Source organism: Notothenia rossii, assembly GCF_949606895.1.
Source record: "Notothenia rossii genome assembly, chromosome: 1".
In the NCBI taxonomy this organism is placed as follows: Eukaryota; Metazoa; Chordata; class Actinopteri; order Perciformes; family Nototheniidae; genus Notothenia; species Notothenia rossii.
In genome coordinates, this window is record NC_136912.1 from 25,246,549 (window position 1) to 25,263,080 (window position 16,532).

At 41.0% G+C, this 16,532-nt stretch overlaps 1 protein-coding gene across 2 annotated transcripts in view; it reads left to right on the forward strand.

The window, feature by feature from the left end:
* Positions 1-16,532, forward strand: part of prkcaa (protein kinase C, alpha, a) — a 171,262-nt gene that overhangs the window by 74,101 nt on the left and 80,629 nt on the right. For both annotated transcript variants that reach the window (XM_079652688.1, XM_079652689.1), the window contains one exon: positions 1,102-1,184. In XM_079652688.1, the coding sequence (XP_079508814.1) occupies positions 1,102-1,184 (83 nt within the window). The remainder of the gene's footprint in view (positions 1-1,101; positions 1,185-16,532) is intronic.

The following is a 16,532-nucleotide window of genomic DNA, read 5'->3' on the forward strand; positions in this document are numbered from 1 at the left end:
TGAGCGTTTTTTTTATATGCTGTTCAATGGATTTTCTTGTTAGTATTTTACCTTTATGATTGATATAGGTCAAACAGATTTGTCATGGGAGATAGGGAATGCAGAATGGAAGTCAAACTCTGGTCCACTGTAACAGGGAGTGAGCCCCCAATACACAGCTCTTCTTTAGTACGTCTTCAGTTTGGTGGAGCTGTTTAAGAGCAATGCAGTGGAAAGAAGATATGTAGGTGAACTCAAGACGGGGATACACCGCACATGCCTTTCCCTCACTGCTGAAACAGCAGTGAAACACTACAAACTGAAAATCAAGCAGGGTCTCTGTAAACGCATCACATCACTGATGCAACACAAACCACTAATGGAGTCTACACAGGGTCACTCAGTGCTAAGTGAAGACTGTTGAAATCTACAAATTCTGATGCTTTCATCTCATGCCACACAAGTGTCGGCCTGGAAAACATGAAGTCCTGGGGAGAAAGTGAAGAGTTCTCCTGTCTATCAAAAAGAAAAAGGAGCTGACATAGCGCCTGTGTAAACACATCTATGTTTCACAAATGAGGTGGCCTTGCAAAGACACAACAATGAGAATATACAGTCACACAATCAGCCCCCAGCCTGTCTTGTCTTGGTGTCAGGAGTCTCTTGAGAGCCGGTAACAGGCGCCTTCCTCCTCAGTGTGCATCTTGCCTGGCTGCAGACTACAGTGCACCCAGTGACCTGCCACTGGCTGTGTGCTCTGACAGTTTAGTGCAGTTGTATTTAGGGGTGTAGGCCTACATGTCAGTTTTGAGGATGTGTTTGTCTTTGCTCCCTGTGCATGCAAAAGTGTGTACAGTGTCTGCCTTGGCTCCTGTTATGTCAGTGATGAGGTGGCACTGTACTTTGCAATAAGAGCAGTCAGCCTGCAGGCAGGACTGGCCATCTGGACTCATGGTAAAGAGCCTAGCTCAGTCAGTGTTTTCTTTTTTTCAATCCCTCTCAGTGTAATCAGATCTCTTTTTCTTTTTGCTGTCTTAACATATAAATCAACTATAATACACTGTATGTTAACCATCTTGTTTTTTCTCTCCTTTGTTGTTGTCTTTCTTTCTCCCTCTGCAGTTTGCTGCTTTGTGGTCCACAAGAGGTGCCATGAATTAGTCACATTCAGCTGCCCTGGGGCAGATAAGGGGCCCGATACCGACGTAAGTAACCAAAGCCCAGCTGTTCTGTCTCACATGTTTGTCGGTGAGGACGTGCCTTTCCTGTCATTATACTCAAGTGCACATGCAGTGTCACCAATATGCAGTCAGGTCAACCAGGCCTGCCTCTTTTCTACACCCTTGCTCTTTTGGTAAGCTGTAGTGCTCCTTTGAATGATTGTTGTATTATGGAGCACTGTGGCAAAGTGGGCGGAGGAAACTGTCGTTTACTCTTCCTCGGACCCACATCACTTTACAAGTTTCAGTGTACATGACATGTTACATTTAACAACTTTTCTAGAGCTTGTAGAGGTAAATGTTTATGAGAGCACACTGATTCACATACAAAGCATCTTTTTTTCAGCAGTTCTCAAAAGAAGCCTTTAATATTTGAGTCTTCTAGAATCTATTAAATGAGTGCCATATACAAGTTCAATTCAGCTGACTCATGATGAATCACAGCAGCAGCAGATGGCTTATTCAATTCATCCAATGTACATGTTTCAGGGGAGTCACCGTGATTTCAATATTCCACTTAGTGAGTCACTGTCTCCAACCTCTAAAGAAATGAATGTGAGATTTTTCTCTTTCTGTAGTAAATACAATCAAAGTTGGTATTCTTTCCAACAAACTAAACATATTTGAAAAGCAAGTTTTGACAATAACATACTCACAGTGACCCCAGAAGGATAATGGAGTTCATAGTACATCTCCCAAAAATAAATTATAATTCACTCAGCAGGATTGAGTTCATGGAAAAGTATATTGGCAGATAGCCAAGCCATTAACAATGAGCTGCGTTGGCCCGATGACAGATGGGAAATGTATGAGTGGTGGCCAAAGCCAACACACCTACATCTGTCTTGGCCGGACAGAGACACACATACTAAACACTTAATACATACACTACAAAAACAATTGTATTAGTCCAAATTGACTGAGCATGCTGTAGAAATGCTAATTTTGAAATAGCTTAGCTTTTTATGTATTTTTTTAATTAAAAAGTATATGATACTGGACCATTGGTGATCATTTAAAAACGCTTTATAATGCATCAAAATTATTGTTAAATATCATTTATGTTAATGTTTATTTATATTATTTATGAGTGCTCATTACAATAATTACAGTGTAAGAAACAGGTATAAAGCAATATAATAGATCTGTTTATAATGCATTATAGACATCATTGAAAGTGTTATCTTAATTATTTTTATTGGAATATGCAATTAATTTTTGATCAAATCCGCCACGTTCAATGGGGTCTCCCATTTGCCTCTTTATCGGCTGCTATTACATGAGCCAGTAGCCAAGGCTTACCTGCATGCTAAGTGTGAAACTCCATTGACATGCCTGTGTGCCTGCCAGGCATGCATACCTTCTCAGTGTCACAGCAGCACTGCCTGGCCTCTGTAACTGGAGATATGTCAGTGTGTCATCGAAGATCATCAACCCAGAATCTTAAAATGGAGCATGGCAGGGATGACACGGAGAGCAGAAAATAGTCTGAGCAAGGATTCTCGATTCAAGCAGGCACTTGGGGACAGAATAATGAGCGGCTATCAAGTTTTATTGTGGGCAGGACAGTCAACTTTATTGACCTTTGATATCTGAGTGTTGCAGTTACATGAGTTTTACAATTAATGTATTGCAAAGAAAACACAAGTACAAATATTAGTCAGTTAGTCAGCCAAAGGTTTTACATTCGTTCCCGTTTCATACATTAAAATACTTGAATACAAACTGCAAAGTTCTACTTTCTTCAATGAAGAATATTGTATCTGTTTATGTTGCTGCATCAACATCCAAATATGAGTTTCTCAAGAAGACCAGCACTATTATTCTTGCTGTGGTCAAACATATTTAATCAAGCCTTTACTTTAATGCCATATGCCATTGCCACACGCTTAGACCTAAGGAGGAGTCATACTACTGATCCAACATACTAACACATACTGTACCTCACAGAAATTATTTTAATTGAACTCCTTTATTTTCCTTTTACAGGTACGAAATTAAATAAAGCAGGTCAGTGCATGTCTACATATCAACAAGCAAGAATAAAGAAAAGCAAAACGAATGTGTAGATATCTAATCCGACTAGAGCAGACTTCCCTTAAAATACCAGTGGTAAATTATTCTCAGCCTTTCGTTAATGCGGGCACTCTGTGTGCTATTATGACATTAATTAATGTGATCAAATGGCCACCACAAACCTAATATATTTTAAGAATATGTGAATATATTAACGCCTGCCATATAAGAATATTAGCTCCCTTTTTAATATACATTTTTGTGCACTTAGCAGTTCTGTTGCCACGGGCAACCACACATATTTAATGGCTTGGTGCCTCCCTGGCGTGCGATCCAGGAAGGCAATAACTCCCATGGCCAACAAATATCCTGAAGATCTGCAGTATCCAGGCTACCTGCATTTCGTGACTGTATATTATAACTACCCTATTGTAAGAGATAAAGTGTTCACAAGATGCAGATCTTTTTCAGTAGCAATCTCATCATGGGCAGCTAGCCTTAGTTTGACGTGACAAGATTACCATGAATACATTGCTCCTTGAAGCCTGAGGGTGTTGTTTCAAAAGCAGGGTGGCTGCAGTTATGCACAAACTCACATGTAAGATGTCACATGTCATTTCTCTGCATAGTCGGTCTAGTAATTGTACAGAGCACGTTCAGTTGTGCAGTTTAAGATTCGCTTTGAGATTCACTTTGAGTGCCATCTTTCTAGGAGAGAACTAACACTTGAATCAATCTGTTTGGTCACAGGCATGCTGCTCAAACCACTAGATTAAAGCATCTCATGACAAATTTGACATTGTTTTCTAAATGTTCATGCACATTGGTAAAAAGGGTAGTTGGTAAAAAATATTGTATGCAGAATTATGTAATATGCAGAATTAGCAGATTTATGAGAATCATTGAATTACCATATTAAAAAGTCTGCTGTTTTCCTCTAGACACCATCAAATAACATCAAACACCATTGTGAGTTTTGGTTGTTATAAGCAAAGTATACATTAAATACATTTTTGAGAAAAAAAACATTATTTTGTTAATGTATTAAGATCATTATAACAATTACTTAATGATCTGGTCAAATGAAATTAGTTTAAACATTTAACCACTATTATCACAATTGGACCTTTTTAAAGGGATCATTTGTTGAGTTAGTAATAGTATAACTTAGGGAGCACATTCCATGCTAGTGTCGATTAGTCTGATTAAAGCACTTACTTTAACAAATTGTTTTCGTTTGACTGCCTGGTGTAACATTACCAGCAGGTCGAGTAAGTTCAGTGCTTTACAGGACAAGACCATCAATAATGCAAAAGCTTCCCGTTTCACTACAGGGGCTCAGCAGATGAAACTAAGAGGTTTGATGTGCTTGCATTTACGTGGGTGTGTGGCTGCTGCATCATTGATGTCCACTTAACCAGTGCAACACATATGACCCAGGGAAATCTGCTAGTCTTTGTGCACTGATTTCCTCTCTGATCACACATAAACACAATTAAAAACACACACACACACACACACACACACACACACACACACACACACACACACACACACACACACACACACACACACACACACACACACACACACACACAGACACACACTCCCCTTGGGGGCTGTTCAGTGAACAGATATCTGTGACAGAGTAACAGAGTTAAGCATTAGCACAGTGCCTTTTCTGTCTCCTCTACAGACACAACTGACCTGAGGGTGACAGGCAGCCTGGCAGAGCTCACACAGACACACAGAAAATGCCCTTCTTCTTCTAATTCTTCACAATATTAACCAGTTTAATGGTATCAAAAGCAGAGCCTCTAAATCACTTGGTGGAAGGGATGCAGGGATAAGGTATAAGCAGGCCTTCAGTTAATCTGAGAGAAATCAGCGGTGTTATATTATTGAGTTATGCTGTAGGCAGAAGTGTTCTAATATTTAAAAGCACAAATCTCAAAGGTGGAGATGTTTTTTGGCAGACTCTAGAAGGTGTTTTGTTGACATGGGTTGGGATGCACACCATCTTTTTATATATACTCTTCTTGGAAATTGAAAACAAGATTAAACTTGAGTGTGCTGAAATTACATCATCTATGACACAGGCATCTTGGGCACATCTGTTTTTTAAAGTCCATTTCCTTCTACCAAGAGTGTTGGTCATTTCCTACAAACAGGCATGTTCAGGCCCACTGGTGTAAAGAAGTCTTATAAAATGATGAAATATTTTCAGACTTTTTTCTAGCTCTCACTTTTTTATCTCACTTTTGTTTTATATAAGCCTAGTCCATAACTACACAGGTAATTTTGAACACTGGTTTATTCCTTCAAAATACCGGCCATACAACCATGCACACACACGCACACGCACACGCACACGCACACGCACACGCGCACACACACACACACACACACACACACACACACACACACACACACACACACACACACACACACACACATACACATACACATACACATACACATACACATACACATACACATACACATACACACACACACACACACACAGGTGATCTTAGCAACAGGGTATGTGCCGTGACAGTGTTGGATAATGCAGCGTTTCCGCCAGGGGGGCGTCTTGCCGTCATTTGACACCCTTATTCAGCTCGGGACGCCCTGAACTCGAGCCGAGGGCGTCCACAAATATTAATAATTCGAGAGAAGAGCGAGAATTTAGTGGAGCACGCGTGAACTGCGAGCACCAGAGCCTAGCAGCGGCGAAACTGAGGCTCCGTCACCGTTGTAAACTGTGGTAACATGAAGAGCTGTTTGGGAGCCGAAACAGCCGGCGCTTTAAGAGAGCCGAGCCAAATGATCCGGCTCATTAACGTAAAAAGACTGTATCTATAATCAATATAATATAATATACCCCACTCTCGGGGTGGACGCCCTCTCAGCCCTGGTCTGGCGGAAACACTGCTGTAGCAGTATAGTGACATCCATTTGCATTTGGATGTTAATGTTCCTTTCCACAATGGAAGAGCTGTACATTTATTTGTAAACCTAAACAGCATATCATAGACACAACCCTCCCATCTATAATGGTGCACACTATTACGTTACAACGCAAAAACACTGATTTCCCTGTCTACAGTCCACAATAATACACAGCTTCTAAAAAATCAAAAATCCCAAAACGCTATCTTAATACTATTTGCATGTAGACTACACTTTTCAGTTTGTGTTTATGTCCATGTTTTCTTGCTTGAACACCCTAAAAGGAAGTGCTAACCACTCTGTAAACCAAGGTGCAGCAATTCAATAATTCAGATAAATATAATTGAGCAGTCCTTTTTAATGATCGCCTGCATGTCTATCAAGCAGTTTATGCCTGTGTGATGTCATGGCCTTTGCATAAGTACACTTCCCATCCTTTACCGAGTTGAATCCATGCACATGCCTTTTAGCGACCCCATTATTAAAGCCTTGGCACAAGCACTGCTTCCAAGGAAACATGCTCACAAAGAAACCTGATGCTACATAAATTTGCTTAGTGCACAGATTTTATTTTGGTGTGTGAGTGGTGACATGTCATGCAGAGCCCTGTCAGGGTACACTGTTTCAGCCAAATGAGATCATTGTAGACTCTACCCCACAAGACATGCACATACAATCCCACTGTGAAGTGCTAGATAGGATTAACTCTCTGCCTGGTAGCTAGAGCTGCAGCCTGTAGGGAGGACACAGCTACTCATGTCCTTCTACAGAGAATACACAGATGCTCTATATTAATATAGTGTGTATAATGAAATATTGCCTCTTGCATTGTTGTAGATGAGTGTTTAAAGCATGTCTGCATAAAGACAGCTTGTTTAAAGGATGTGTTGGATGAAAAATCGAGGTTAAAATAGCTGTGCTACATTGTAACCTCGCAACAGACCGACTACAAAAGAGGGACTCAGATGGGAAGGGTTTAGATGAAGATAAAGACACCAAATGGCACAAATATATAAAGATAAAGAGACAAAATTATACAAATATATAATGTCCCAAAAATAAAGCAGCAAGTATTTGATCTTAAGGCCTGTTTATTGAAATGCACTGCTGAACATTAAAAAACCCTCCTGATGGTTATTGAAGATGCACTGAAAGTAATTCAGATGGATGATGATTCTGTTTTGGCTCAGAGTCTCATCTCTTATTAAAAGACACAATACTTTTAGCAGTGTTTTCAGACAAAAAGCATAATATATGCGTTGACAACAATATGGAGATCACTTATAACTGGAAAAAACCTTTTCCCAGAAACAATCTTCAAAAGCGCTGATTGTGATGCATTTGAATGAAGCTGCTGCTGTTGTTGGCATCATAGTGTGTTGCCTCTGGCTTGCAGTAGATCCTGTATTGGATAAGACACAGGGTTATACACTTTCTCATCTCAGACCCTTAAGGAATATGGTCTCCTAAGGGGACACAGGCTAATAAAAACAAATGTGTGGGCTTACAGAGCCATCCTCAAAATCTACTTTATACGCCCGCTTGATTATGTAATGATAATGTCATACAAGTCACAATAGAGCACTGAACATAGATTAACCCGCAGACAGATGAAAATAGATGTTGTACGGACTTCCCATGCTCTGTGACAGACTAACATAATACAATTTGCATATAAACTCCTTTCAAACCGCCGTCTTTTGAGTCGCAATATTTTCGTATCTGTTGCTATCGCTCTTTCGACACAGCATGATGTGTTAGTTTGATGCTTGTTGAATGCTATAACCCTTCCTTTTTACTTTTCTAATATGCAAATTAAATTATGTAAAGTATTGGCAGAGGAATTGTGGGAATCAAATTATCAGTGCGGTTGTTGCTGAAAAAAACTATGTACAGCTTCTACATATCAGAGAAATTATTTAAATCAAATGCCTTATCTGCACAATGGTTACTTTATCTACCTGTGAATGTAAGGACACTGCTGCTAGGATACGATTCATGTCAACAGCTTGATTCAGCTAGGGTCAGTTGATGAAAGTCACTTTTAAATACTGTGATTTGTATGATAGAAGCCACAGGATTATTAGCCTGGTACAGATATGTAAACACTGAAATAATATGTGCTTTTTTCGTAGAACCTCTCCTCTTTGATTCTTATCAATACTTACAGTAAATGGCTTGAAGGTCTTTCCGCAGTAAGAGGGATATGAGGGGAACGTCACACACTTTTTACCAGAAGGCACAAAAACCAATCTTTCTTTTGCTGTATACACACAACCTACACAACAACACACATCAGAGTCAATGTAATTCTAAGTGAGGACATCAGAATAGTTGAAACTAGTCCACTCTGTACATTGCTGCTTTAGTTACATGACAAATAGAGCCTTTTTAGGAACATGCATTACAAGATAACCTTTATATCATTTGAAAACAATTATAATTGTTTCCAGTGATAATCAGTGTTGGATGTAAGGGTTTAAGGCCGCGACACACCAACCTGAGACCAAAGAACGCCTACCGAAGGCGTCCCGACTTTTACGTCTGCTACGTCGCCTGCGTCGGCTACGCCGCCCGCCTACGAACACACCGCAAAGACTTGAGTCGACGAGTGGCAATAACTGTCCTTACCAGCAGGCAGCGGTAGTGTGTATTCGTCATTCAAAAGAGGCAACAGCCAATCAGAGTGCTTTCTTTGGCCGACTGTCTTTGGCCGATTCAACATGTTGCCCTGAGTAGGGGCGCCGCGAATACCCGACTGCCTCTGACGGCCTCTGACTCCCAAAATCGGGTAGGTGTGTCAGGGCCTTTACATACACTGAAGTGTGTTTGTGTGTATAAGTCTCCATGGCCTCTACAACATTGTATGAGACATTCTCCTGTGCTGTCAATTGCTTGACGTTTCAACATTGACGCAATTCTTCACAGTCAAACTATTTTCTTGCTTGACCTTGAGTGCAGAATCTTATCTTATCACCCAACCATCACTTTACCTAACATGTACCATTGTACCTACTTCTTTGTTTTGTCTTGAAAGTGAACACACAAAACATTAGTTTTTTTCAGTTTGATAGTAATGCTTAGACAAAATATATAAAAATAATCTATTTCTAATTCACGTTGCAAACAGATGCTGTGCCTCAGTCAATGCTGTCAATAGGGCAAGTTTGTCATTACCAGTGCCTGAAATGAAGTTTTCATCATCCACCATTCCTTTGCAGAATCTTGACAGAGACCTTTATGTGGAGGCACTAGCTTTGATTACAGACAAACTTAACAGGAAGCCTAGCGAGGAGAGCAAAGATATATCACAGCAACTAGGTCTATTCTGAAGGATGGCGCAGAGCTCAAGACATGCATGGAACATTTTTATAGATTTAAAACTCAGCTCAGTGGTATTTCCGCTCTACATACATGTATATTGTAATGATCTAAAGATATTGAATGTATAGTAAAAGTATTTACACCTAACCCTTTGTCTGCAAAAAACAATTGTGTTCGATAGAGGGTTGGACTGAGTGAAGTGACCATCATTGGGGTTTGTGCCTGAGAGCCTTTTTGAAAGCCTACATATTGGTTCTTTTGCTGGCCTTTTGCCAGTTTCAGACCCTGCAGAACGGAATCTTAAGAGCTGCCATTTCACACTGACCTTCGAGTGAGATCAGATAAAGAAATGCCAGAATTATAGTTACTTAGCTATAATGCATTGCACCACAGCTTGAAATTCAGTTAACCTTTTACAGTGTGTGTACTGCACACTGGGAAATGCAGGGGATACTGGACACACATAGCTCTGTTTGACCGTTTTTATTGTAATTTAAACTACCAGCTTTAGCACAGCAGGGCTTTGTTATTTTAATTATGTTTTCTTATCTCAATGGAAGAACTCATTGCAGTTATTTTGCTTTTTAATATCACTTGTACTAACTGTACAAATGAGAGCAACAATTTCCCGCCCACTAACATTGTCTATCTGTGTGTCAAGAACAAACTGATATGACATACAAGTAGTAAAGTAAGACACATTTCAGGAAATGTCTTCATTACAGATGAATAACTATATGCAAGCACCCAGAATGCACTGGGCTTTTAAAGGCTAAACATTAATGTTCCTTTTGCTTCAGTTTGATGGGAACTAGAATTCCTGACGCAGATGCACACACAGCCACCATAACATAAAAATGTTAATATACACACAAACAAACCCTAAGAAGCTTGCAGTGCACTGAAGTCACACACAATTAAGAATGTGAATAACACACATACTCTCACTTAAAAACCCACATTCCGTCAGTCCCTCCGAGGTTTGTTTACAAAAAGTATTTGGCCGCCAGTCTTGCTCCAACCATGCTAAGTATTACTAATGACCAGCGCATGGGAGAGTTGAAATTGCTCTTGACCTCAAATCGACTCTGTGTCACAGTTCTTGCAGGACGAGAGTTTGTCCTTATGAGTGCCTGCTAGCTCACTATGAAGCGTATTAATCTCCACATCTCTTCCATATCAGCAAAGAGTTTTAAAGCACCCAGTGGTTTTGCAAGTTTAAGGTTTTATATAGATTTCTTTGGCTGTCGGTGATTTCAAATAACTTCAGTAGTCTATACAAAATAAACCTCCAGATATGTAAAACATTTTTGATTGATGGATGATCCATATATCTGGAAATTACCTCTGTTTTTTATTAACAAAGTGTCACTGTGTTGTAATCAACACTTTGTTCAGGGTAAACTCATTTCATGGCTGGTGGCGTAAAAAGATCCTGTCAAACAGGCAGATGGGCTATAAATGTCCTGCATGTCAGTCCACACAAAAACACTTGAAATAGAAGCCTGAGAGGTTCTGAAGTCTAAACTTGACCCATCATGTAACAACGCGGCCTGAAGCTGAACCCCAGAAACAGAATGATACAAGTTACAGTCAGCTTGCCTCTCTCCTTCTCATTCTGTATGAAGTATTTCAGTCTCTTATTTTAGTATAAACCAGTGATAAAAAGGTAAATTATTAACCTTATCCTCATACCTGTTTGATAATTGCTTGATTTGCGATCTGATTACAGTTTAAATTATATTAGAGCGACATGTACTGAAGGGATTATTATCTGGCTAGGATTCAGGACTTGCCTCCAATTATTTTTGTTGTTAATTTTATTTGAAGGAATATGCTACCGGACTGACATGATCAAATCTGAAGCAAAGATGTAGTTGGATGGCAGTCCCTGTAGTAGAAATACTGTAACTAGTGTTTTTTATACACAGCAAATATTTCCTTTACAAACACATCCTCAGCCTCACTGTTTTTTTCTTACACATGTTTTATTTATCAGATCAGGTTATAGATCCATGGTTATCCCTGGAGTAGCGCTTGATTCTGGTCTATTATAAATACAAGAATTTTCCCTTCTTTCTATCCTCTCCACACTCAGCTCAGAACACTTTGCACAGGCACTACATTAGGTTTGCTGAATTCCTGGTATTCTGGATGTGTCGAGATGTAAAAGAACAAGACACACACACACACACACACACACACACACACACACACACACACACACACACACACACACACACACACACACACACACACACACACCATGATTTCATGGACACAATGTAACTTTTATTGGATTTTCTGCTACTCACACCACTGAGCACAAAGGAAAGAGCAAAACCACAGAATGCCTTACAGCCAAGTTACTGCCAAAGACTGCTGGCTCATTACAGTGATAACATACCCTGCCAAGATTCTGGCAATTAAATAACTTAATTGAACACATATTGTAACATATTTTTAATTATTAAAACCCTGACAGGTGGCCTATTATTTTGTCTTTGGGCATTTACAACATGACGATCCATTATTTGTAATTCCTACCTGTTACCATGCTACCTGTTACCATGATGGAGAAAAGGAATAGTAAGTCATATTAAGTAGAACACAGTCCAGTCATCTGTATTTGTATGTGAACAAAACATTCGGGAGATATGGGGAAAGTAGTAGGCGAGGGTTAGAGGTTAGGGTTAACACCCATCTGTCCCTCTAACCTACTCTTGTTTTTTCTTGAAAGTGAACCAACAAAACGTTTTTTTTTTTAAAAGCTTGATAGTAATTCTCAGACAAATGGTGCACAGCTCATGATGGAGAAAAGGAATAGTAATTCATATTAAGTAGAACAGTCATCTTCCAGTCCTTGTGACAGCACTGCCAACCCCCCTTGTCCTCTCCTGACCTTAAGGCTGTCACCCACAGCACATGGCTACAGTATGCTAATGGACATCACACTGCAAATTAACATTTCGGCAGTGTCTATGTGTGCAGGGGCTGTATTATATGAGAGCTGAATTTACTCCAGCTGTGCACAGGCAAGCGGAAGATTTTTTTCAAAGGGCTCTGAGGTTTCAGAATTTGTAAAAATGAGTTCATTGTTTTTTTCTGATATGCTTATCTCTAAATAGTCCGTTTTTACAAACCATGGCAATGAAACCGTAATAATACAGCTGGTCTTTTTGAATTGTAATTTATGAGAGCCTTGGGGTATTGTTAGAGTATTCAGCATTCTTGTTATAAACCTAACATTATAAACTTAAAAACTGCCCGTATATGGAATGTTTAGCAAAACTGTTGGAAATGTTCATTCTTGAAGCGAAGAAAGGAAATGTGTGTCTGTATTGGCTCAAAAATAATAACATGTTATGTGGAGCAGGGGGTTTACACAGGCCATTACAATATGTACGATTGCTGATATTAATTGGGGGGGCATTAATGTTTGTTTTCAATCATAAAGCTTTCATTATTTTTATTAGGTTGACAAATATTGCGCAGTATCTAAATTATTCAGGTGACTAACGCTGATACCTAGTTGCCAGTCAGGCAACCACTGTTAACACTTAGTGTTGAGCCCTGGCTCCCAAAAACTGAAATTACATTTTGGCAGAGTTTTTTGAGCCTACATGGTGTGTTTAATAAATAACCTCATGAACCAGTGAAGAGTCGTTCAACCACCCTTAGATATTGTCAAGCTGGTCCATGAATACTGCTGGAAGTGGAGCACCCTATCGCCTTGGTACTAGAACTGTGATGTAAGATGACAATCATTTGTACACGTCACAGTTAAAAGGGCAACTTGGGGCAACAGTTAGAATGCCATCTATTATCTGTAGCTCTGCTGTCAGACAGATGTGTGAACAGATACAACAGGACAAGGAAAACCCCCTGTGAGCTGTGGTGGCATCCTGCCCTCCCTCTCAGCAGCTTAGTGAAAGGCCAAGAGGAATCAGGGTGGTGATTTATAATCTAAAAATAGTAACCTTGCCAAGCTCAACACCTCTTGTCTGTATAAAGGTTAGTTCCATTTTTTTCTTTCAAAGCCTCTCCTCACCTTACTAACCATAGGGATGATACTCCTATACTGTAGGTGTGGTCCAAGACAAGGATATATACAAGAAAGAAGTAGGCATCAATGTGTGTGTGTTACGGGGAAGAAGTGATTATTTCCGGCTTTTGATTGATTATTTCAGTTCTATGTTACTAGCTTTGGTTTAAAATGTCTTGATAAACACACGTGTGTGCCTCCATCCATGAGTGACTGGGATGTGTGAGTGGCATACTGTAGTTCTTCTTGTATAATAGGGTTTGAAGGGAGGAGGTTAAAATGATGATTAACACAAATATATAGGTTTAATATATAAATGAAAGTTGACAATTTAATAACCGTGACAGAATAAGTTGACAGAAACGTGGCTTGCATTACTTGCTTCAACACATTGACAGGGTTTTGGCGATGACTCTTCAAAACTAGTAGCAGTAGTAGTAGTAGTGTTTGCTTGCAAATGTACAGTATGTGTAAAACAGTGCATATATTCACAAAGGGGAGCCTAAGGCTTCCTCCATTTGAAATGTCACCTTCCAATGAGGGATGATGGGTAAAAGAGGCATCAGAGTATGAGGTGAGGGTGTGAATACAGACACATCATTCAGAGGGGAGTTTGGTGGGGTCAGTGCCTGTATGATGCTGGATATTGGGGAAATGATTCACCTTTGAGCATCTCTGTGAATGAAGGAAATGAGAGGGATGAAGTGATGATGAGTGTGCCTCATTTCACTCTCTCTCTCTCTCTCTCTCTCTCTCTCTCTCTCTCTCTCTCTCTCTCTCTCTCTCTCTCTCTCTCTCTCTATCTGGCTGCAAATGTCACTCCAGGTCTCTTTCGTCTCTGTGGGAGGCTGGTGGTCTGTACTAACTATGCAGCTTCTTTCATGATTGCTTTAATTGTGTAATTTCAAATTTGTTCCTGCAATAAAATCCCCGACAAACATCATGGTTGTTTTGGTTCTAAATAGCTACCATTTATTTGATTGCATGAAGCTGATTGCGAGAGAATTGCGATGTTTGAACCCTTTAAACTGCATCTTTCTTTAGCTAGGTTAGAAGTGAAGTGATGGTATTGGTTGCTGCTGCTGGGAATCGCCAGAAGTGCCGACACCTCCTCATCTCCACCGCTCCAATGTTTTCCTTTGTGTTGCCATAAGTTAGTCTCTCTCCGTTGGTGCGCTGGGCTAATACTAATAATGCTAATGCGAGCAAATAAAATGGCGGCTTCACAAAGACTTTTCCGAGTTTTAAAGGGCGTGGTTTGCAATTTGCCCAGCCAATCAAAAATTGGAACCTTTTTCTCCCCAGGAAAGTCCCTGCTCTCTAGCAGGGACTAAAAAGGGGTGAAAAGGTTCGCAAAAGAAAGTTCTAGTTCCAGATATTTTTGGTGTGAACGTAAAATCCCAGGAACTATCGGAACTATTCCTGGGAAAAGTACCCCAGATTTTCCCGGGTCGCCGAGGATGCTGGCGTTGTTTGTTCGCCGCTCCTCCGCCCCAAATATTGTTCTTTAGTCCAGATTAGAACCTCTCCTGTCTGGCTCTCTACTTTTGAAACGTCAGTCATCAGCAAAAATAGCAGATGTGTTGTCATCTCCAACCTGCTGGCTCTTTCCTGCTCATCGGTCCCTAGCCCGCTAGCTAGCTAGCATTATCGGACCTAGCAGGCTGCTACCTAGATGCTCCTCGGCTCCCTGAAGTCTGCCGAGCTAACAATTAAGTCTCCACCCCAACTCCACCCTAACTCCAGCCTAACTCCACCCTAACTCCGCGGCTCGTGTGGGTCTTCCCATCCCGCTGCGATCAGCCGGCTTCCCCGCTGACATCGTCTCTCCCTGCCGCCTACAGCCGGTGGCTAACAAGCTAGCTAACAAGCTAGTAGGCTGGTCACCCGGCTCCCACTCTGCACCAGGCTGTCAGCCCCTCCTACGATTCTCCTCCGGAAACCACTGGAATCATTCTCCTGATATGCTGTGGATTATCACTCTCATTTTATCTGGACTCACACCGCTCCTTCTTCTACGGTCATCCGGCTCCTGGTCTCTGCTGTCCGGGTCCCCAGCATTAGCTAGCTCCGTGCTAGCGCCACTTCACGGGATCATGCCGCCGCTCTACTCCCTGTCAGATCTCCACTCCTTTAATAACCGCCTGCCTCCGGACTGCATGGACATCCTCGCAGATAACGAAATACTCCGCAAACGCCGTCCTCCACACAGAGGCTCTGGCCGTACGTTTTTATTTCATTCCACGTCTCCACACTCCATCCCGTCCATTCGGTCCTGTCACGCGCCCACACTACGCCATCACAACAAAAAACACGTGAATCTGACCAATCTACTTCCACTTCCCCGGTCCACACAACCCCCCCCAATGCAACGTCACCTCAGAGCAGCCCTGCTCAACACACGCTCCATCCAGAATAAAAGCCACATTCTGAATGAATTCATTAAAGACAATAACCTGGACTTTCTGTATCTGACCGAAACATGGCAAAAGCCCCTGGACTATTTTTCTTTAAATCAAATCACCCCAGCAGGATTCACATACATTGACAAACCTCGCCCACAAGGGCGGGGTGGTGGTATAGCTGCTATTATCAAAAAGGAAATAAAAGCTACCATAATCCCCATCCCTGATGCTTCTTCATTTGAACACCTGATCTTTAAACTCTCTGGTCCCACTCCCCTGGTCACAGCCATCATCTACCGTCCCTCGAAGCCAAACCCCTCCTTTCTTTCTGACCTCTCTGACATTCTCACTCAGCTTTCTGCCATATCCCCATCTGTTCTCCTCTTAGGGGATTTTAACATTCATACTGATGACCCGACCTGCAAATATGCCTCTGAATTTAAGGAAACCCTTCATTGCTGCAACTTCTCTCAACACATCAACTTCCCAACACACAGCCGTGGTCACATCCTGGACTTGGTCTGCTCCACTGGTCTCACCATCCATCATCTGTCCAGCCTCAATCTCCACATCTCTGATCACCTGGCC